The sequence below is a fragment of the Gallinula chloropus genome, assembly GCF_964237585.1.
Source record: "Gallinula chloropus genome assembly, chromosome: 5".
Taxonomy (NCBI): Eukaryota; Metazoa; Chordata; class Aves; order Gruiformes; family Rallidae; genus Gallinula; species Gallinula chloropus.
The window spans coordinates 74479404-74502197 of NC_140090.1; the positions used below are offsets into that span (position 1 = coordinate 74479404).

Consider the following 22794-nt stretch of genomic DNA (forward strand, 5'->3'; position numbering starts at 1 on the left):
CATAAGAGCCAGAAATGGGAAGATAAGAAGATTTTTTTTTCCAGTTACAGCAAGTTCTAGGTATCCCCTTAACATCTTTTAACTGCAGCTGCAAATATTGTTCATACTAAAATCCATTTGGAAAAAAGAAATTGAATGGCAAACAGCTCGGTTGCGGGGGCATAGGTGGCTGTGAGGGCTACACAAGTTTGCTTGGGATCTTGAGGAAGTTTGCAGTTCCAAAGCCAAAGATACCATTTCCTGTCTCAGCACTCATGATGGGGCTGCATTCACACTTCTGGACTGCGGGTGAATATGCTGGGACACTGATAGCAGTTATTAATGTTGGCAATTATAAACTCTTCCATCACTATCTGTATGCAGAGATCATTTAACCAGCGTTATCCACAGTACCTAGTGAAGCATCTGCATGACTTGAGAAAGGCTGAGCCATACCTGACTCCTGCTGAGGAGGTTTCTCCTTCTTGCTCACGTTGGTGTTGGAGTGAGATCTCTTACGAATCATTGACATGAGAGACCTTCAGGGAAAGTGAAACTGGAGATTGTCATTCTGTCCTGTATTACACACTGTTACAAGGAACGTGAACACAACACGCAAACAGCTTGCTTATACCTGATTATACAGCTACTCACAAAAGCCTCATTTAACAGTTCTTGCAGATGTATGTCCTGAATTACCCCCCACAATGCCTCCCATCAAAATGCACCAGAGAAATTTATTTAACAGACATTAAACACAAATCAAAACACTCCAAGATTTGAATATTAAAAGACAGCGTCTCATTGTGACACATGACAAATTGAAGCTGCTCTGGCACAATAAAAGGAAGGAAGAGCTGTAGATATTGAAGAGACTATTGAAGTCTCCAGAGGACACTTTAATATGGTGATCAGTATCTCCTTACCAACTCCAAGTTTGCAATCTTCTTACGGTGTCAAATAATTATCCCTTCACTACAGTCAAAACGTAGAAGTCAGGCAAGGGAATGATTTATCTCACAGCCCAAGTATAAGCTCCTGTGTGCATCTGATATGTCACAGGGCCTATCAATCCCTACTGAGCATCCCCCTACGGAGTGGGGGGACCTCCCTGACATAAAGGGTCTGTCCCAGCACCTAGGCTCTGAAATCACCTCTAGGCACATAAAACTTCATGCTGCTTCAAGGACATACTCTCATTTAGCTACTACAGGGCTTAAAACAAGCAGTGTTATCTATTCCAAATACTAAAGGACACAAACTTAAACAAAAGAAACTCCCAGAACTCTCCCACACTTAATTCACGCTACACACCAGTGAGAAAGAAGCAAGCAAGCCAACTCAGTTCATGATGTACAAAGAGTGAAAGACCAAACACAGCTGTTAAGAAATGGTTAGTCTGGACTTTGAGAAACAAAGCAAGATGCACAAAGGGATGGATTCTTCCTAACAGTCACCTCTGCTCACATATTTAACACAGTATCAGCAAGACTCCTGTATGCAATTCCTATTACAGAAGGTTAGAAAGTCTCATTTGAAGACCATTTATTTTTAAAACTGAGCAGCCAATATGAAGATTAGCTGAGTTTCTAAAATTAACTAAGCACACTTCAAGGCTTAGTTAATTAATTTGGGTCTAATGCCTGATACATCATATGTTGGTCAGTCTTTTCTACTGTCCTTTGCAAAAATCAGGTTAATTTTTATAATTTTGCCTAAGATTGCTTAATGATGGGGTGGTGATTTTCCGTGTTTTTTTCTTTTGGGTTTTTTTTTTTTTTCTTTTTAACTTATGAAAGCAATTGTGGGAACCTCAATGGAGTGTGCATTTTCATCACCAGTATCCGACAGGAAGGGACACACAGTAATCCAACATATCCTTTGGTTCAAAGGGGTTTTTTCTTAGCAGTAGATTCAGATAAGCACTTCATAAATCTGTAATTACAGCTATCAGGTGAATAGAAAAAAAAAACAACCTCCTAAATTTAAAGGAGACAGGTATCCCTCCTCCTCCCAAGTCACAGTCTAGACAATTTGTTAGGCTTAGCAAAGCAGACACAGTTCAAAATTGGATAGGGTGCTAGTCAGCTGGCAGGTGGGGCAGAGAGCGTGTCCTGCTGGTAAAGAGCCCAAGACAGATGGAGAAAGCCTTTTCTCTTTAAAGACAGTTTTCCTGCTTGGATGCAAGCTCATGCAATGCATTCTGCTTCAGCAAAGCATTAATGACCCTTGAGTTAAGCACCTACCGTATAGGGTTAGGAGGAGGGGGAGGAGGAAGAGGCGGCGGCGGTGGCGGCGGCGGAGGCGGCGCAGGGTTTTCAGACTGCTGTATTCGTTTCTGAAGTTCATCAACTGTGCAAGAGCAATAAAGCAAACTAGAGTGAGTTCTTAGTTTCTCCTATTTGCTCTAAAAATACAGCTCTGATGGTTTAAGAAAAAAAACCCTAATTAACTGAAAAAACAAACCACAGCATATATTTAAGGCTGGATAATGTAAAACTAAGACACAGCAATTTTTCCAAGCAAGACTGCTGACAGGCTTAAAGATGGTCCGTTGGCTATCCATTGAGTCTTGACTAAGGATCGGGACTCTGGCCTCCTCTGACACAGCTGACATGCTTTCCTGACCAGGTATCATACCTAGAACTAGCTTCTGCTTACACCTTGAGCTGAACAAGGACCAAAAACAAAGGTACATGAAATATTTAACCAGCCATCATCCCACATTTCCTACACCAAGGCCACATACACCAGGGGCCCTTTTAAAAAGCAATTTAAAACGAAGAATGTTAGGTCAGATATTTCCTCATTGAACAGACAGGGTGCTGCCCACAAGTCAGGCACTTTCCTGACAGCAGTAACTGTATCCACCATCTGCACTGCAACAGTTGCTCCCTCCTAAGTATTCTGCAAATCTTTACTGCCTGTGATCCACAGGCATTAATTTAAATCCTAAACCAGACACACACAGTAGCTAGGAAGACCACCTCCTTCCTTTCTAGTCACTTGTAGTGAAACAAATATTTGACTACAAGAACTGAGATTTAGATACATAATTCTCATGGCTACAGGTCTTCAAAGCCCACTGTATTTGCCTGGCTAACTCCCTTTGTAGGGCTCTGAAGGCAGTACTTATCTTTTAATAACTATGGTTTGCTTTGTTGGTTTTCTTGGGGTTTGTTTTTTTAAGAAAAAAATTTAAAAGAACCACCCCCATACTCTCTCACATCAGCAGAAACTGGTTTCTCACTTTTCAAGACAAAGGGATATATCATATGTTTATTTTTCTGGTGTCTTCTACTGCAAGACTATTAAGTGGTTTGGTAGCTTGATAATTATGGGATATTTTATTCAGTTCATACAATGCAGACTCCACAGTTTGATAAATCACTGTGCTATCCCATTTTATTTATTTTAAAAACTAGGTAAGAGGATACATTTTAACTATGAAGTATATTGTCTTTCACACAGAAACCCACAGAAATCCATGCCAAACCCAAAGCAATCTAACAACAGTATTTAAACCTTACAGGTGTTTTACAGGGTTATTTTCACACATGTTTTGGACATGACACTTGTGTGGTTGAAAGCAGTTGCTGTACTTTTTCACATAAAGCACAGGTCTGGATCTCAGCTAAAAAAAAAAGCTGTTGCTTCTTGAATCTCAAATGTAACGTATAATTCTATTAGATATGCACCACTCACACCCCCTCACCCCCACTGTATCTCTAAAATAAAAGTTATTACATGATTTTACCTGAATGCTTTAGGTCTCTAGCTTTTTCTTCTGAGTTCTGACACTTAAGCTCTAGTTCCTTTTTATCTTCTTCCAAAAGTTCTAGTTGCTGTTTAAGACGACTAATCTCCTTGTGCAGTGCTTGATTCTCTAGCTGCTCTTCCAATTCTTTGATCTGCAGTTGACAAACAATAGCATTCATTACAATGGAAGGTATTTTCTGTCCTTCCTTCTGACAAACAACCCATTAAGCATCATGTTTTCAGGAATAACTGTGCCAGGAGTGAACTGCAGCTCCCAGGAAGAGGGGAAATCTTTGAATGAGAGCTGGACAGATTTTTCTGAAAGATGTCAGAATTTTCTATTACAATCCTAACTTGTTTTATCTCTTTTTTAGAATAAGTCTTTAGCTCTAAAGTACTCAAGTGATATAATGTTCCCTTTTTCTTTTTATAGAATTTTTAATCACATAATTAGAAGTTAATTTTGAACAATGAGAACACTGACATTTTTGTTCTTTTACTGACTGGTTCTACTGGCAGGGTTGGTTATTTAAACTCCCCTGTCTCAAGAGATGCAGATGCCAGTGGGTGAATTATGGAACATCAGTTTTAGAAGCAGTGTTCAGGTGCAGACTGGCAATCACTTCCCAACTCCCTAAATATGCACATTCTGCTCCACAGTTCAAGGAGGCAAAGATGCAGAGGCTTCCTAGGAACTGGCAAATACTCTTCCAAAATAGTCATTCAGATGCATCTGAGATTACATATAGTCTTAGTATTGCAGGACTGATGAAAGCACAGGAACCATGTACTTCTTCCCAGCATCACCCTACTACCAGAGCTTTGAGGTGTCATTCCAAGGGAAAACTAATCCTCAGGCTTTCAAGTAAAGCAACAGTGCTTTCTCCCAGTTAGAGCCTGATCTAGTGCAGTTTCAGATGCATTATTTGTTTAGATCCTAGCACTATCACACCACTTTGAGGCATTCACCTAACATTTCCCTGCTCTGGCACGTCCAGCTCTTCCCCATGGATTTCTTTAGCAAGCAACTAGACTAGAAATGTGAACTGCCTACCTCTCACCTCCTGATGTTCTTATCTTGTCACCCCAAAATACCCTTTACACTACTCAACATCCAAAATATTCTCCTGTCGCCTTTTCTTCCCTTAATGGAACTTCACATTATGCTTGTAATTAAGCCTGCACTTTACTGACATCCAGAATAAAATAATTCACTAAATCAGAGCCTTAAGGCTGAAAAACCTTCAGGTTGTATACTTAGATCTTGCCAGGAAACCAGAATACGGGAATCACAATCTTCTCTGAAGTTTAGTTTTAGGTTGTAAAGTCTTCTGGGAGACAGTATCTCAAATACTTCCAAACATAACAAATACATGAGATTCCTTATATTCAGGAGGCTTTCAAAGACTTCCACACATGAACAGTAACCCTGTCTTACCTTCTGTTGGTATTGAAGCCTCTCTTCTTCTAACGTATGGGTTAGCTTAGCGTTGTCATCCAAAGCCTTCAAAAGCTGTTGATCAGGAGCAGAATTCTGCAGAAGCAACTGACTTTGCCTTTTCATCTTGTTTTGTTCAATAAACATCTGTCAAAACAAAACCCACACCCAACAAAAATAATGGTTAAGCACAGCCTAATGCTATCCTGGGAAATATGGTAATTGGGGGAAAATAAAAAAAGCAACAGAAGAAAACTAACATTGTGTTAATTTGGTAGACATAGATGGGAAGAAGTCAAGGAGGAAGGGGAAAGGAAGTTTGAGAGCAACATTTGCAAGAGCTAAGCTGTCACTGAAAGGAAGCAGCTGTTTGCTGAGAATGACCCACTGCTACACTTCAATTACCCACATGTTGGCAGCATTCAGAATTTAAGCATCTCTGAATTTTGTTTCCTGGGAATAGGAACAACCTGATCCCTATTCTTGGAGCTCTGGGGAGATTAAAAGAACTCGGGGTGGAAGAAAAAAAAAGGTCTATAAATTCACAAGCTATTTCTTGCTAGTTCAAGCATCTACAAGCCTTGGTATAAAGCCCATTTATTTGAGGGTTACCTGGATCTGTGACTGATGGAGTGTTGTTGGGAAATGAATTTCAGTCCATGTTTGTGTAATGAGTGATGCATTTGCCCAGGAAAAAAGGCATTTTAGGGCAATTTCAGCCTTTTACTTCTGGCACTTGCAGTTATAAACTCATTCTGGGTTATATTTTTGATGTGGGGAATGGCTACAGCAGGGCGTAGGGAGGGAGATGGGCAATAAATGGTCCAGAGACATGACTTTGATAAAAGCATCACACATTTCTCCTGGCTTCCCCTAAGAGGTGAGGAGGCTGTCAGCACATGCAGTTTCCATGAGAGAGCACCGTTCCTTCCTGACTGGGAACTTGGAAAAACAAGATTGCCTTCTGCCAAAAAAAAAATAATCCTAGTGAATTTATTCTGCATCTTGACACCTCTTTGAGGTAGAGGGCTGCTCCCCCAGACAACAAGGGCTTCCACTCTTGACAAACTCAGCTATGCTTATTCTTATAGCTGAAATAGGGACTGGGTCAGGCTGAGGTTTCAGATGAGTGTGCACAGGTCAGCAAAGCATGCCACTTACGGCAGGAGAATAGAGAACAGCCTGAGAACACAGACACTCCCTCAGGCTCTAAAAACACTGTTGTATAGCACAGCTAAAACAAGAGGATTATTACAAGAATAAAGCATGGGAAATACAGAAGTTCCATGAGATCTTTTCAGGTTCCTGTACTATTTATTCACAAACCAAAACTGCAGATACAAGACATGGTTTCTTCCCATGCGGTGCAACTGCAATCCTAAGTGATTCACTGTTTTATTCTACATTAATTTTAAAGAAACAGCAGCTGGTGCAGACTTGTGGAAGGCATTCCACCCAGTGCTCTGCACAGACACTTCAACTGAGTCTCTTAGCAAGCAGCTCTCTCTCTTGCTGTACGTGCAGCCCTGAGAAGCCTGCTGACCGCGCTGAACCTTTAGCTGCCAGCGCAGCCTGCTTGACCCTGCGTGCCTGGAAGAGTCAATTGATGCGGCCTTAATACTCATAAAGCCCACAATGAACACTTCATTGGGCAAAGCTCTGCACTGGGGGTAGGACTGGGAGTATTCACTGAAGAGGAAACTATGACTATAGGCTCTAAGTGCTATACTTTGTTAGGAAACAAACAAAACCAAACTCATAACAATACTGAGGTCACTGTGGTGCAAACGTGCACTGGACATCGTCTCTCTGCCCCAAAATTTTGCCAGCCAAGCTGATTATCATTGCATTACCTACACTAGTAGGGCTGCAGCAAAACCAATTCACAGGCATAAGAAGCTCAGAATCAGAGCTACCCACTCCAACCCATAAAGATTTACCTCTGTATCACAACTCATCCATTTGATTAACATTTTGTCTTACAAGAACGAGCATTGTGAATCATCATACTATAGAAAGGCCTCTAAATCACTGCTAAAGAACTCATTACTGTCTCAAAGCCTTCTGATTTCCTGTTAAATCAGTCAAAAGTTATTTAACCCTGGCAGAAACAGCATCTCTGTGGAAGCCATCCTAAGCAAACATTGCAATTTACCTACTGTGAACTTTCAAACCAAAGAAAAACTTGGGGTTCAGGGTGGGGTTTTTTTAAATCTGAAAACTATTTTGAGTTGGTAATTCCAGATATTTGTCCTCTGAGTTTCTGCCACTAAGAGCAACAGAACAGAGTTGTTCCAGCCTGAGGGAGAAGAAAGCTGCCAAAACAAGAAGAAATCAAGTAGAGCAACTTGATTTCTTCAACTTGAACAGATACTTCACCAAATGTAGAAAATTCATATTCACTTTGTTTCATGCTCCTCTGCAACAAAATAAAAAGAAACCAAACACCCTCTTGAACTGAGTGAAAACCTTTTCATTAAGAAGTTTTCACACAAAGTCCTGCATTTTCAATTAGCTTTACAAATTGTTTCCACAGCAGTGCAAATACATTCCTGCTTATGTGACAGTGTCTTCATCATCGCAATGTTGTTGCTTACAACCTAATACTGCAATCAGACACATGGGAACCAATTTCTCATGGGAAGTCCCACCCATTTCAGAAGTTACTTACACACATGTCCTTGAAGTACCAGCATGAGACAGAAAAAACTAGGCAAGATGGTCATGGCACAGTTAAAGCAAAAAGAGAGGTGGTGATGAATTGATTAAAGTTCTTGAGAGGCTGCTCTGTGTGTGTGTGATGTGGGACAAAATGACCCTTAGAAATTCATTCTAATTTAAAATTAAACCACTCACTGTGTCAGGAGAGCAGAAAGCTGACTGCCTACACATCCCTGAATATTAATTAGTGACTGCTGAAAGGGCAAAACATCTACTAACAGGATTATTTGGACTGGGTGAAATTTAACCAATTGATGGATTAATTCTGACTTTGCCACTTGGTAGACAATTAACTGTAGAGCATCCCAATAGTGCTAGAAACCTAAGTTGATACTGGAGGAATCAACTGAAATCACAACTGCAACTGAAAGCAGATCACAAAGGTCAGAAATTGCTTACATGTCCCATTTTCATTTACAAAATCTCCAAGCACTGTGCAAAGCGGCTACCTGTATTTCCCTTGTGAGTTTACAAACAGAAGCTCTGACATGCAGGAAATCTGGGACATGGCCACTTCCCATCAGCACAGCTTGCACAAGAATTGAGGAGGGGGAAAGAGAAGGGGGTGAAATCCTGAAAATAATGGAAGTTTTTCCCTTGACCTTAATGGGGCCACACCTCATTCTCAGAGCCCTGCTCTAACCATTACCCTACAAAGCCTTCGCTGCAGCTGTTTTTTGTTTACACCAGAGCTGAAAAAGGAATTCTTCCTCATTAAGAAAGTTATAAAGCAACTCTGTTACTGTCAAGTCCTTGGGAACTCCGATCCTTGTTCAAGTGGCGTTCAGGGTATAACTGGATGCTTTCCAACTAACTCCTCTCCCAGGAGCAAAATGAAGCCAGAGAAAATGCTTTAATACTCATATGTTGCTACATTACCATCTATACGTTGTTTGGCTGCTCACTATGTGGAATAACTTCTGTCTAGGCTACAGTTTGAAATGAGGAGAATGTCTCAAGACAGCAGCAGTGTTATAACGCAGTAACCACTGGCTGCATAAAGTAAAATTAAAAATCAGTGGCAAACAGTACATGCTATGAAAAGGATAACAAACGGTATGTAAGCAAGGCAGAGTTAAATTTCAGAAGTCTCAAACAGAAAAGAGAGTATCACCCAATTGAGCAGCTGGCCCTGGTTTCAACCCTTGGCAGCGCTGCTCCATCCCCTCTGCTTCCTAGTAAGAAACCAGTAAGTCATCCTTAAGGAGTGGTAACCCACTCATGTACATTTGTCACACCTAACAGGAGCTGATGTCTTCACATTATGTGTACCCCGAAGTCTTAAAGTCTTGTGTTCAGACCTGGAATAAGTCTCAACAGAGGCAGGGTGAAGGGACTTGTATGTCACCAAAAGAACAGGCAGTTTGAAGGATTTTACATGATGGGTGTCACATAGTGATGTTGCCTGATCATGGCTTGACAGGGCACTAAGTGGCTCTAAATTCAGGAGGTTCTCAGTTTAAAATATAAACCCAGGTGTGGATTTTAGTTCAATGGCTAATCAGGAAAAATAAAGAGTACATATTCTCTAACTTGATAACTGCTAAAGTGTACTGTGTTATCAAGGACACTGGGGCTTGTGAGCTTCACTGCATATAAATATTACAGCAGGAAACAAAGGCTAGTGGGGCTTTTCTGGCAGGATAGTTGAGAAACAGATGCATCTTATTAAAAGACATTAAGAAACACACCCATAGTCTGGACATTGACCTAGAAATGCTCTCTCTACACTCGGGCTCAACGCTGCACATCAAGCAATAATATCAGCCTCGTACGAGTTACAAATCCCTTGTGGTTTAATGTGTCTGAAGTGCTACTCAGGAAGAAAGCTACAACAAATACATGGATTCTGCAGCTAGGACACAATCCAGAAAACTCAGTTTAGCACACGCCTAATTTTCAGTGCAAGTGGCATTACTCTCATCTGAAAATTTGTATCCGGTGCTTATATTCTTTCCCAGCTGGGAACTGCATTTGTGGAAAGTATCTGTGATGTGATGTTAGACAGAAAGAGATTACTCAAGGAGCTAATATCAAGGACACAGAGACACAGGAAAAGACTCTCATTACCACAAAAAAACCCAAAACCCCCAAAACCAACAAACAACAGAAACCTCAAACAAACCAACCAACCCCAAAACCCACTGTCAAGTATGGAAAACCAGAGTGATGTATCATTTCTGGCACTGTGCTGTGACCGTCACAGACTTCTTCCTTCAGAAGAGCCAAAGACTAAGCCTGGTTGGATTTTCAAGCTGCCACAGAAAACTGAGCAGCATGATCATGAAAAAGGACATCTGCATGGTAATGGGCAGCCAACAGTCACTCCTCCCTCTCTAGATGACTCATAATATTTTACAGTTAATAGCTTTTGTTAAGATCTGAATCAATTTTAGACTAATGAGGAGACAATACAGTTGCTTGAGTATTTGCCAGACAACTTCTGAAGGGACCATTTCTAAAGACCTACAGGATGCAGCATTAGTAACATTTGTGGCTCAAAAAAAAAATAAAGGAGAGATCTAATTTACTTGGAATGGGGGAGCTGGAGTAGATGAGTTAACTCCATCCCTTGTTCATCATTTGCTTCTCACCACAACGGGGCTTGGAGCATGTATTTTTGTCAGCATTGTGACTTCCTTAAAAACATGGTATTATTTACTTTACCAGCCTGTTCTATACAAAAGGGTTTGTTAAACTACAGCACTCATTCTTCACTTATGAGGCATAACTGCCCAAGGTCCAAAATAAAGGGGGAAACAATAATCTCTATTGTCCTTTATATCTTCATTTCCTGCAGTTAACAATTGTCTTTTTGCCATGGTAGAAGTATAGTGATACATTCTACAAGCTTACAGCCTTGCAACATCTAGACACCACCTAATATATTCAGAAACAGATCATATACCACATGATTATTCCCCCCCCCCCGCAAAGAAAAAAGGAGAAGGGGGAGAAAATAAAAGACCAAAGAGATATTTTCCTAGAGCATACATCTGTTACCATTTCACAAAGCCCGATCTTGGGAAAAAGCTTGATGAAACATATGAGTGTTCCATCGTGCTTCAAAAGTGGTTAACATTCAAGCTCAGGAGAATGCAAGTACTAACCACTTATCATGTCTCTCTAATTATTATTTCCAGTTCAGTCAGCTAGACTGCAAATTAATTATCTGCAGAACCAGTTGCTGATAAACTATCCTTGGTAATGCAGTGTGGTACTTGAAAGCACAGAGTTGCTCCACAAGCTCTGGTTTTGCAGTATCCACTCACAGATGTAACATGTTAATGTGAAAGTCCTCAAAAATTAACCCAAAAGGTCACAAAGGCATCTGAGGAAGAGTACTTTGGGAGCTCATGTCATCAAGATCCCCAAATCCATTGCAAACAGCCTCATGAATGGAACAGTCTTTCTGTTAAGAGCAACAATAATTTTCCCTGGCTGTTATAAAATGATAGACCCCTTTTATCTTTCAGTACTGAAAAGTTCTGTCCCAGATGAAGCCATGGCAGACATGCAGCAGCCCAATATGGGATGCAGGCATTTGAAGTTAAACAAGTTAAATGCAAACATGTTGCTGTTTAACAGCTATGTAGGAACACAGGTGTAGGTAGAGTTTGCATTTTGATGGATCAGTAAGCATTCAGAATTGGCAGGAATGTCAAGGAAAAGATGAACAATGCACATTACAGATTCACTTTATTTTTTAATGCACCAGGATCACAGTTCCTTCGAACGCAGCCTTTCAACCTCTCAAACTAATCAACAATCAATAACATCAAATAGTATCAAATATAAATAATATCAGATAACCATAAACAATTGGGAAAACCTTTATTTTGTCCAAGTTGTTTAGAAGAAAACCCGACACCATCCTCAAAAGTAAGACAAAATCCACCAAACCTGCTCAGCAGCTTCACAGAATCCCAGACTGGTTGGGGTTGGAAGGGACCTTAAAGAATGTAAGAGTTCAAACCTCCTGCCGTAGGCAGGGACACCCTCCACTAGCCCAGGATGCTTCATTTCTATTTATTGCAGATACAGAGGACAGAAAACAACAGCTCAGTGCTAACTTTGAAAGCACACTGCCTCTTCTCCCAGAGGTTTCCAGGAGAACTTTAGGTGCAGGGGTTGTCTCCATGCCAGCACACACGACAGTAATAAACTGTTCACTTTACACAATATTGTTGCAAGGCAGGATATAAACTTAATAAACCATTTATGCCAGATTATTTTGTTAAACTCCTGAGACTTTCTTACATCACTAAGACTCTTTTAATTTACTTCCCTCACTGTGTTCCTCCTCTTTTGGCTTGCTTTGGCTGTATGTATTGTATTTTGCTCATCTTTGTGGAAGAGTGCTTTTCAGAGCTAGCCTCTATATTATTGCGATGGCCTTCAAGATACTCTCTGCCTTCCTTTGTTTTCTTATAAACTGCTCCACAAAGAGCTGAGAGATCTTAAAGTGTCTCTTAAAACATGACACTAGAATTCTGGTTAGGCTTGCCAAGATTCCTGTGTTAACAACCCTGTTTTATTCAGGTAGGTACAGATTTTTCCATGCCCCCGCCCCTTACACACTCTATTTATTTAGTTCTTTTATGCAGATTCCTGTACCTTTCACAATGGATTGTGACTCACTTCAAACCCTCTTTCTTTTTCCTTCCCCCTTCTCCACACCACGGCTGACAATATTTACTCAGTTTCTTTAGAACCTCTGAAGAGCATGAATTCTAATGTTTGAAGTTGGATCATTTTTGATTAAATATATATTATGGTGGTGCCAGCAGCATGACTATAATTAAAGCTGTGTTGGATATATATATATATTTTTTAATCAAAAGCTCTGATTTTCAAGTGTTTGCTCACTCCTATATGTGCTTGCTCCCTCCCTCTCTAGCTCCTTGCCTTTCCTCTCCCCCCACATCTGCGTGGCTTCTGCACACACGCTCACCCAGCCATTCTCTCTCACACCTGCACTTCCCAATTGCTGGTGTTCTGCCACACAGCCTCCTCGCCTGTCAGAAGGGCAGGGTGCAAAGGGCACCCCTTGGAAAAGCAGCCCGCGCCAGCCGCTCATCTGGTCTCCTCCCATCGCAGCCACAGCGCAACCCCAGGAGGGCAAAGCTAAAAGATGAAGCCACGCAATGGAGAAAGGGTCAACTCCCCCTGCCCAAGGGAAGCTTCACCCTCTTAGAAAGACAACATGCCCACCACCAAACAAGCCCCTCCACAGGCAGTAAGTGAGCTAAAAGACACACCTGGGCTGTTTGAGATGTCACAATCACGAAAATGTGCTGTGGTGATGCCTGCATCACTGGGAGCCTATTTCCTTTCTCAACGTGCTCCAGACAAGTCAAACACAAAGCAATGAATGTGCAGTGTTGTCTTTACTCACAGCTATTCCTTCTCAGTCCTGCACAGCTTATCACCACCAATCACTGTGGCTTCTGCAAAGCTGAAGCAAAAATACAGCAAGGTTTTTGGGTTTTTTTTTTTGTCAAGAAACTTTATACAGGGACTGAGAAAACAAGTGGCAGATGAAAGAAAGCAGAAAATCCCCACATGTCCATAGCGTAATCCAAGGACCTCCTGCAAGCATGTCCTAGAAACCTCAGCTCTCAAAACACAGCTGCAAACTTGCAGTGTGATCCATGTGAGAGGATGTTCATACAACCTCACTTGAGTACACAGCTTTGCTGTTGTGGACGCAGTTGTGTGCCAGCGCCTGCCTCTGTGATGTCTCAGGTCACTTAAGGGACACCATCAGTGTGAAACCAGGCCAAAGATAACAGAAGTTGAAAGTACTTTGGAATGAACACAACTGAGCAGGCTGTCACGTGCTCCCGCTGTCACATGCTCCTGCATTTTAAAAAAGCTTTCAGAAAATCTTTCTGAGTAGCATGACAAAAGGAAGAGAGGTAGGTAGGCAAAGGGAAGACTAATGCAGGCCTAAAGCTCACTGTTGTAATGACTCCGTTCTGGGCTGGAGAACTTCATGGAATGAAATGCTTCAACTGAGTTATGAGTGCAAACAGAAGCAATATTCCTGGCCCAGAGTATCAGATTATACTCCTTTATCTGAAAACCAGTTTAACTACACAATTCTAAATTACTAATTTCTGAGCGATGCAAGACCCTTACGTATGATCTGTTGTCATTTAACGAGGAGAAGCAGGTAACTGTTCTGTACTACAGAAGATAAAGCAAAGCCACAGTAGGAGATGCAGCACAGATCCCATGAAAATGCATGCTAAATGAACATATCTAACATTCTTAGAAATTTGGGTTCTGAAAATAACAGTTCTGCAGACACTACAGGCAACACACACTGCTGCTAATAACATCTGCACAGTCTGAAAGGGTTTTACAAAAAATGCATTATAAAAATAATCATAAAGGCACAGGTAATAAACAAATCCAGGTTTCCTAAAATTTTTTAAAAGTAGCAAGAAGGTAGTATTTTCTAATAGAGAATGATGACATTATTGAAAAAAATCAGATGAATCCTTAGAAAACATAAGCAATATTTTAAAAAACTTTTGGTCACTAATAAATGTGAATGGAATTTTAAGATCTCATTTTTATTTCTGAAAAAACCCACAGTGAGTCTTTGATCAAATGTAAACAGCCCAATGTCACCGAAGCCATGGCAGAGGGAAGTGCTCAGTTCTGCTCAGCAGAGGAATTTGGGCTCCATCCCAGGAAGCTGTGTAAAAGCAGGGTTTGGAGGTGACTGCGTGTGCACAGTCTCTTTGATGTCAGAAATCACTCTGCTTGAGCTATTTTTCTCCCACAGCTCTTGACCCTAACAGCATCCTGAAAAGTCCATCTCTATACTTACAATTTAGGAGTTAATAGGACAATTTAATAACTAGTAAATAATTTTCGTTTCTATCACTTCTTATTCCCTTGAGGGAAAAACACATCAGCTGCTTTAGCTCTGCCTGAAGTACAGCTATGGTTTCAACACATGGCAAAGTTACTGACAACAGGCAGCAGACTGCAGGTATCTGTATACCTACAAGTCACATTTAAATTCACTTCAATACAAGCTGACTCATCGAATGACTGATGTTTCAGTAGTGGAACTGTATTAATGGAAGAGATTCTGCCAAAGCTTAATACACTTGGATTTGCCAATACCTTTTTCCTTCAGGATGAGCCCCCAGCCCTGTCATCCAAATGCAAAGTTTCCTATTAACAGAAACTGATCTGTACCTAGAAGTTACCAGGTTTCTGCCAAGTTAGCCCTTTCAGTGGGTCAACAGGGTGACCTCGCAATGGAAGGATCAGGGATGAGCAGCAAAAGATGGAATGAGAAAGAGAACCAAGTACCCTTGGCCCAGATGCTATGAATTTCTCCAACCTTTATACATGGCACAGAGAGCAACTGCAAGCAACATCTGGGTTGATCTTTTCACTCCTACCTTCAAAATCTTCAAGTTCACTGACAGTTTACTGCAAATCCTCCCAAATTTGTTCTGTTCAATGATTCTGTCCCTATCCAAAACACTCAAATGCCCAGCAAAAACCACAAGATTAACAGAACACAGTAAGCCTACTCACTGTTTTCTACACAGGTTTGAAGTGTACAAACGCCCTCACTTACAGCCACTGACTGAAGGCAGGCAGCTGTAAGGAGGTACCAAATATGTTTTTTTGATTTTTTTTTTTGAGACCAAAACAGCAGCAGCAAAGACAAAAAGCAAAAGAGCTCTCTATTCAGACAAAGTTGACTTCCTGAACACCAAATACCTGCTTGCTGGCAGCAATGGTTTCGAAATCTAAAATCCACTTCATATCAGATGTCAGATGTTGCTCTTATTTACAGTATTTCAGTACTGATGAGTCATGTAATTTTGATACATAACGGCTTTTTTTATACCTGAGATTACCTGAAAAATTATTACTTAGGAAGCCCAACTGTTATTAAAGAAAATATTGATGTGTGGCTTGAGATAGAAAAGCTTGAAAATATAACCCAAGAGCAGAGCTCTGAAAGTCCAGAGTGCCAACAGAAAAAGCACAAGGAAAAAAACAAGAAAAAAAACCCCCACCAAAACAACACCAAAAAAAAACCCCAAAAAAACCCCATCCCAAAGCTGTGATTTTATAGGGCTTTTGTCTACCAACAGAATGAAAGTGTTTGTCAGCATTTTCTAAGGCAAACATTGCCAGTCACAAGCCAGTGGAGGATCCACCAGCCATCCCATAGTACTACCCAGTAATTCAATCTCCTCTTTGGGAGTTTATACCTTTTCTAGAACATGGAAACAATTCTTTTTAGCCCGAACGCTCCCTGCAATAGATTTTTCGACAGTTGAATGTTAAATAGCAGCCAAACTTGCACAAACTTCAACAAATACTGTATTTTGCAATACTTTTTTGGGAGTTCACGTATTTTTCAGGGGAAAAAAAACCCCACAGTGCTTCAAATTATATCACTAGAAAGGCAGCTAATCCTTCCCAGATCCAATCACCACATATACCACATTGAAACGCTGTGGCTGAATAAGTCCATTATAAATTTAAAGCCTTGCTTTAAAAGGGGAAAGAGGTAAGACTGCATGGATAATTCTGAAGTGCTTTATAAATGCTGTTGAAACAGTAAACCCATTTTATGGATGAAGTACAGATGTTAGCTAAGTAGTACACGGACAATAAAAGACATCTTTTGTATGAGAGCTGAGAATTGAAATCAATTCATCTAAGCTGGTAGGTTTCTGCCCAGTCACAACATCTTCATGTTACAATATCCCTTTTTCTTGACTACTCACCTCTTGTGCAAACGACTCTGCTTTCTTCCGCAAGTTCTTTTCCAGTTCAAAGTTTACGTGAAGCTCTTCATATTCCTCCACTGCCAGCACAGACACTGTTTATAAGAACAAAGCAAGATCAGAAGTAAAAGTGGAATGGATCAAAATAAGAAGAAAGTACTGCTAGATTTACCCAGATAAGTTATTATTTCCCAGTACTACGAATCCCTGACTGAGGGTACAACCTATTTCTACGTATCCACATACAATCTCTTTCATAACATTTTTCCTGTTTCCTCTAAATTTCACTATCTATAGATGCACAATTACTGATCTTCTGAAGAGACTGAATGCTCCTCCTACCCTGACTCAAAACTCCAGTAACACATGTAGCACAAACTGGATTTCACCTCTTCACCTCTGACCAAGCAAAGCCTCAGGAGAGCCTTGCCCAACCTACCAAAGATTACTATGTTATTTTGGAAGCACCTGTATTTGCCTGCCTGACTTAAGTGAAGTTGGATGGGACCCTTTACAACAGAGATGTAAAGAAGCCTCAAGAAGAAAACAGTGCAGTTTTCTGTTGCCTGTATTTAAAGTGTGCTCACAAAAGCAAGGCTCATATGGGTGGCTAAGGCTAACCATGGGGCACACTTCCCCAAACCATTATGAACAGCCTCAATGCACCACAAGAAGCATCCTTTGTAAGTACTCAAGTATCTTTTACGCTTAACATGTCTCAGTGACCACCTGCATAAGCTTTAGCTCGTGATGGCTGAAGTCTAGTTTGCAGGATGATGGCACTGGATTTCTAATACTGTCCTAGGTAAGTTCCTTGATGCTTTGGAAATAAGCATCATGGTTTTTAAAGGTGTATACAGTAAGTGGTACTTCAGAGTGTGGGATACACAACCCAGATCATTTGACTCTTAAAATTATGTTCACTTTAGAAAGAAAAAAAAAAATCTCTCCACATTTAGAAAGACTCAACACAAATTCATGAACTCTGATTGAAATGTACTGATGACAGCTCCAGGACAGTGTCACACAGACAGAACACAGCAGGCATCAAATGGATACTTTGGTAGCTTATTTCAAGCATACAAATAAACCTTGCTTTCTGAGCATTAGGACCTAACCTGGTATAACTCCTCCTTCCTTGTAAACAGGGAGATGTGCTTACAAAGAAAATATATTTCACAAACCTTTGATCTGCCAACACTACCCCATCAAAAGCTTCTTCAAGTTGGTCTGCCTACTCAACCTATGCAAAGTTTGATGTTGCAAGTCTTCAAGTACTGCCTGTCATAGACTCAAGCAATGTAAACACATGAAAGAGATAAGACAAAATTGCAGAATACACCCTACTATGCAAACTTCCTCTCCCCATGCTGAGAGAGCCGCAGCATTCCTAAAAGATAGATACTGTCCCACTGCACAGTAAAGAGAGAAAATAATTTCCCACTACAAGTTCATATGTTGCTCTGTAATTCAAAACTCAACTATATCCTTGAAAAAACAGACTACATCAATTTTTATATACTTTTTCCAAACAAAACGAGAATATTATTGGCAGAAGGCCATGGCATGGTTGGAGTCTTCACTCCACGAGCAAGACTGCACTTTTCTTTTGTATTTCCACTATTTATCTGTGGTTATTTCCATGGGTCATTCCATGTGAAAGCAGCAGTCAGCCCTGGCCATTCCCTCCACTGCCTGACAAATGTTTCAGAATTCATGGGACATGTCTTAAGAGCTTCTGTTTTTTCCTACCTAGGTAAGCAAGTAAAACCCAACTGTACAGGAACAACTTGAAGATAAATCTGAATAACTGGGGATGTGCCTGAAGACCTCCAGAATGTATTGTTAAGGTGCTGTGGAACAGATAACTGAGTACTTTTGTAAGGTAAAACAAGTAATGCATCGAGACAGGCAGGCATAAGAGGACAGACCCATTGCCTTCCACTTCAGGAACATGTGAAACAGCCAAGGAGATTTTCAACCAAACAGTTTTTCATTTTATCAGGCTAAATCAGTAACAAAAGAAAAAGGCACAGTAATCCAAGGCACTAAAATCTTTACCCTCCCCTTTGAACTAATTCTGTGCCAACTATTTCTCACGTGGAAGTACTCACCATCATTTTCTTTTTCTGATTCCTATTTTAGACTTTCCCTGCCCTGGTTTTACTTCTTATGTCTTTCCAAGAAAGGAAAGTCCCTGCTTGGCTTCAATAACTTGGAGATCCTATTTACCTCATTCCCAGCACTTCTGGCTTTTTTCTCATGATCCTCTGAACATAAAAGTTGCTCCCAAGTCTTTAGATATTCAAAATTATTAGCTGTATCCCATCTAAATGGCAGACTATATAAAGATTTAGGGAAACACAAGATTAAGATTCAAACTCCCTCTCCATGAAGGAGTCCTAGCTTGTCTGCCACTTGTGCCACACAGCAAAAAGTTTTCCTATTCTCACACTGAACCTATTTACACTGTTCCATTTTTCTGGTGTGCAGACTGTCTAGAATAGTCCGTGTGTTTATGCAATACCTGCAGCAACAAGGCCCAGTGTCAGATCTGGACCATAGTCACTGTTCTGTAACCTACTCTTTATACCACAACGCAAAAGCTCTGAAGATTCTGCAAAGGTTGTAGCAAACTGTTAGAGAACCCACTGAGAACACACACCTCTGTTACATTTCTCCAACAGTTTTTGCTGCTTATTAACTTCTGTTGTCAAAGCAGCCTTTTCTTCTTTCACTTTATTCACCTAGAAAAGTGTAAAGATCATAAATAAAAGTATGTTAGTTAGTAGTGTAAGGCATATAGCAAGACACAATGCAAGCAATACTAGCAATACTTGGCTTTCAGTACTTCTGTTTCTTAGGTCTGGCTTGCTATTACAGTTTCTAGTGGGATGGGAAGTACTTTTACCCAGCTGACAGTCCCCATAACAGATGGTATTAAAGGGATATGAACTAATCCTTCACACAGGGCTCCCACGGCCCAATCTCATGGCACGTACCAGTCACAGCTGCAAATACAACATCTTTGGAACCTTTCAGGATGAGGCGCCATAGGACCTGGTTGAAAAGTTACTGGCTTGCCCATGACTTTGTATTTCAATAGTCAGGCTGCTGTTTTGCTTTTTTTATTTTCCCTGGGCTCTGTTTATTGTCCAAGAGCTGTCAGCTGTGTCTTTCTGAATGGAAGTGTTGCAGAGACAGGAAGAGCCACTAAGTCCTGATTTACATCAGTATATGGCTTATCCAGTTTTCAAGCAGGAATGAAACTCTTCTGGCTCAAAAAGCCAATTTGCTGGTCTAATCACCACGACAGGGCACTGCCAGTGGCTAAACTCAAGGATATGCTCAATGAAGTAGTACCCGGAATTAAACTGGACACTGTCCAGGAGTGTTGCTTGCACATCCACAGGTTTAAATCAATAAACCCCCTCAGGGCTGTCAGGAAGTGGAGATGAGAGTTATAATATGGGCATTAGAACAGATCATGAGAAGTCATGTGCCAGCAACAGCAGCAGACTGGTCTCTGACATAAAAGGCCCCTTCTAGGCATATGCCCTAAGTGGTCCATCATATGAGCTGGCTGGCAGGACTTGCGATTAGATAGTATTCAATTAACTTCACAACTGACCGTTTTTAGCAAAATTAGATACAAAAAGTACCAACTACAGGCTAACATGATCTCGCCTTCCATGGTACAATACATACTTCTTCAATTACTTCTGCAAGTTTGCACCTCAGGTTTTCCAGTTCAATGGCTAAGGTCTTCTTTTCCTCATGAACAGTTATGATTTGATCTCGCAGCTCTACAGTTTGAGGAAGGAAATGAAAAATAGTATTTTATTCTTGGAAGAAAACAACAAAGGAATTGCCATAGCATTGCAAGTACAATCAAATAGAGAACACCTCAACTGCATAGAAAGCATCAGCTGTATTCAAGGTACATGCTCAATAATTTAAACCTTTGCACTAGTGTCAAGTAACAGATCTATAACTGGGCCAGAGTTTCAGATTTACACTCATGAGGTAGGCTGCCTTGTTCAGTACTGCTCTCTTTATTTGCATTCTGAATTATTTGTTTCTTGCTATAACGGGGCCAACGTTGCCACCACAGAGCATCCTCAGCCCTACTCAGGAGACTGTCACATCACGGAGACTCTGGTACAGAGGTAGCTGAAAGCAATTTTTAATAGGCGTCCTTTAAAACAAATTAATGCACTTCAATTCTTTTTGGATCATGAGTTCTTGTCACAAGGGAAATAAACAAAACAACAGGCAGTTAATACTTGGGAGGTTTTCACTGAAGAAATTGTCCTGAACAGCTGCCAATTTATAGTCTTTGTAACATTATGTGAACAGAGTCAGAATATAACCTTTACTGATGGAAGAGCTAATGCTTGTAATTTTCCCCTCAGAATTTTTGTTCCTTAATTATCAAAATATTAAATAAATTAAATTCACAATGGAATAAAACATTTGATTATAATCACTTCTTAACAGGAGATCAGTTTGCATACATAATATATCAAGGTTTAGGTTAACATAAAAACACCACAAAAAATATAAATTTATTGATGTATATTAGCTTTCAGTAAGTGCTCTCATTCCCCACCTGCTTCCAGTATTTCATAGGGCTGCTGTTTGTTGAACACCAGCCACAAGTTGAGAAAATTGTCGTTAATCAATTGCAGACGATGATGACATGCTGGATGTCATTCTGTTTGGTCTCCCATCTCGAAAATGTTGATTCTAACCCAGCTACCCCCTCCCAATTCAGAAGCCTCAGGTTTACTTTCCTCCAAAATTAAAGGCACACAGATTCTAAAATAAATAAATAGACTTGTTTTCCCAGAAGATTCTTGAATCAAATTGTCTACTTCATGGATTTGCAGTTTCCAGTGAAAATAATGGGAAAAAAATGTCTCATTGAAATGTACAGTAACTGCATTAGGTCAGGCCTTACAATACATGCATCAGCTTTATGCAATGAAGAAAGCATATCTGTATAACTAAATCTTTATAAAAGTATACAAGAAACGTTTCTTTTCAGATACAGGGCTCTACACTAAACTGACCAACACAGCTGAGCTTTCAGTTCTTGTTATACCCAAAAGGTCACCTAAAAAGAAAAACCTCAAAATCTATAAATGAGTTTCAGATATGGCTCAGACCACTCCACACTTCCATTAGGAACTACAGCTTTACTATTACCTTTCCTTAATGTACAAGAGAGCAAAAATAGAGGAAGGCATCTGAGGGACAAAAGAGATAATAAATGAGAGGGTTTTAATCAAAGTGCACCAGATGGTACTACCATATCTGTATATCCTTACCAAAAAATGGTGGGAGGGAAAGAAATCATTCCAAGAAACATTCAACATTTTTTTGGATGGTGAGAAGGCTAAAAGACTTCCAAGGTTCCCAACACAAAACACAACTTCTAGGAACCATAAACACACACAGAAGAGCAGATTTCACCTTGGACAAGACCACAAAGCATTAAAGGGAGTTTTCAAAACACATCTTTCATTTCATATGGTCTTTCAGTTAACAGCTAATTCAAGATGTAACTTCAGATTTTTCCCTGAAGACAACCACCCTTCAGCTTGGCTTTGGCTAAGGACACAGCCCTAACACTGCCTTTTGGGTGCATGCTGTCAGATTGCTCTGCTACACACAGACTTCTCTCCAGGAACAGGCATGGAGTATCTTCTCCTGTAGCAAGTGGGATGCCAATGCTTTTAAATATATTCAGCACTTGTAAAAGTAAGGTCATTAACATTTAATAATAAGGCCAGAGAGAGGAGCAGAAGTCAGGAGTTCTAAATCCCTTAAAACATGCCACATTTCATTCTTTAATGAATTCATCAAGACAGAAGTATATACACCAGAGCTGCTCTTGAAACATTTCTCTCATTTGACCCCACTACCCTCCTAACCACGTTCTCTGATCTGCAGCCAGACTCTTTGCTCTCTTTAAACGTAACCTTGACATCCTTATCCAATAAAAGACAGGAGGAAGTTCAGAGACTTATTTCTGATTCATATGGAGAACTGCTTATTATAGAAGGGTACTATGACATCTTATTTCTTGGGTGAGGTTTTTTTCAAGAATTT

The 22794-nt window shown here is 40.4% G+C and overlaps 1 protein-coding gene across 1 annotated transcript in view; it reads right to left on the reverse strand.

Moving 5' to 3' along the window:
- The window catches only part of SHTN1 (shootin 1), a 63663-nt gene that overhangs the window by 15407 nt on the left and 25462 nt on the right, over positions 1-22794 (reverse strand). The window contains exons 6-12 of the mRNA XM_084264692.1: positions 20386-20483; positions 19343-19424; positions 16678-16772; positions 5177-5323; positions 3737-3890; positions 2226-2331; positions 436-518 (exon numbers count right to left, since the gene is read on the reverse strand). Coding sequence (XP_084120818.1) covers positions 436-518; positions 2226-2331; positions 3737-3890; positions 5177-5323; positions 16678-16772; positions 19343-19424; positions 20386-20483 — 765 coding nt within the window. The remainder of the gene's footprint in view (positions 1-435; positions 519-2225; positions 2332-3736; positions 3891-5176; positions 5324-16677; positions 16773-19342; positions 19425-20385; positions 20484-22794) is intronic.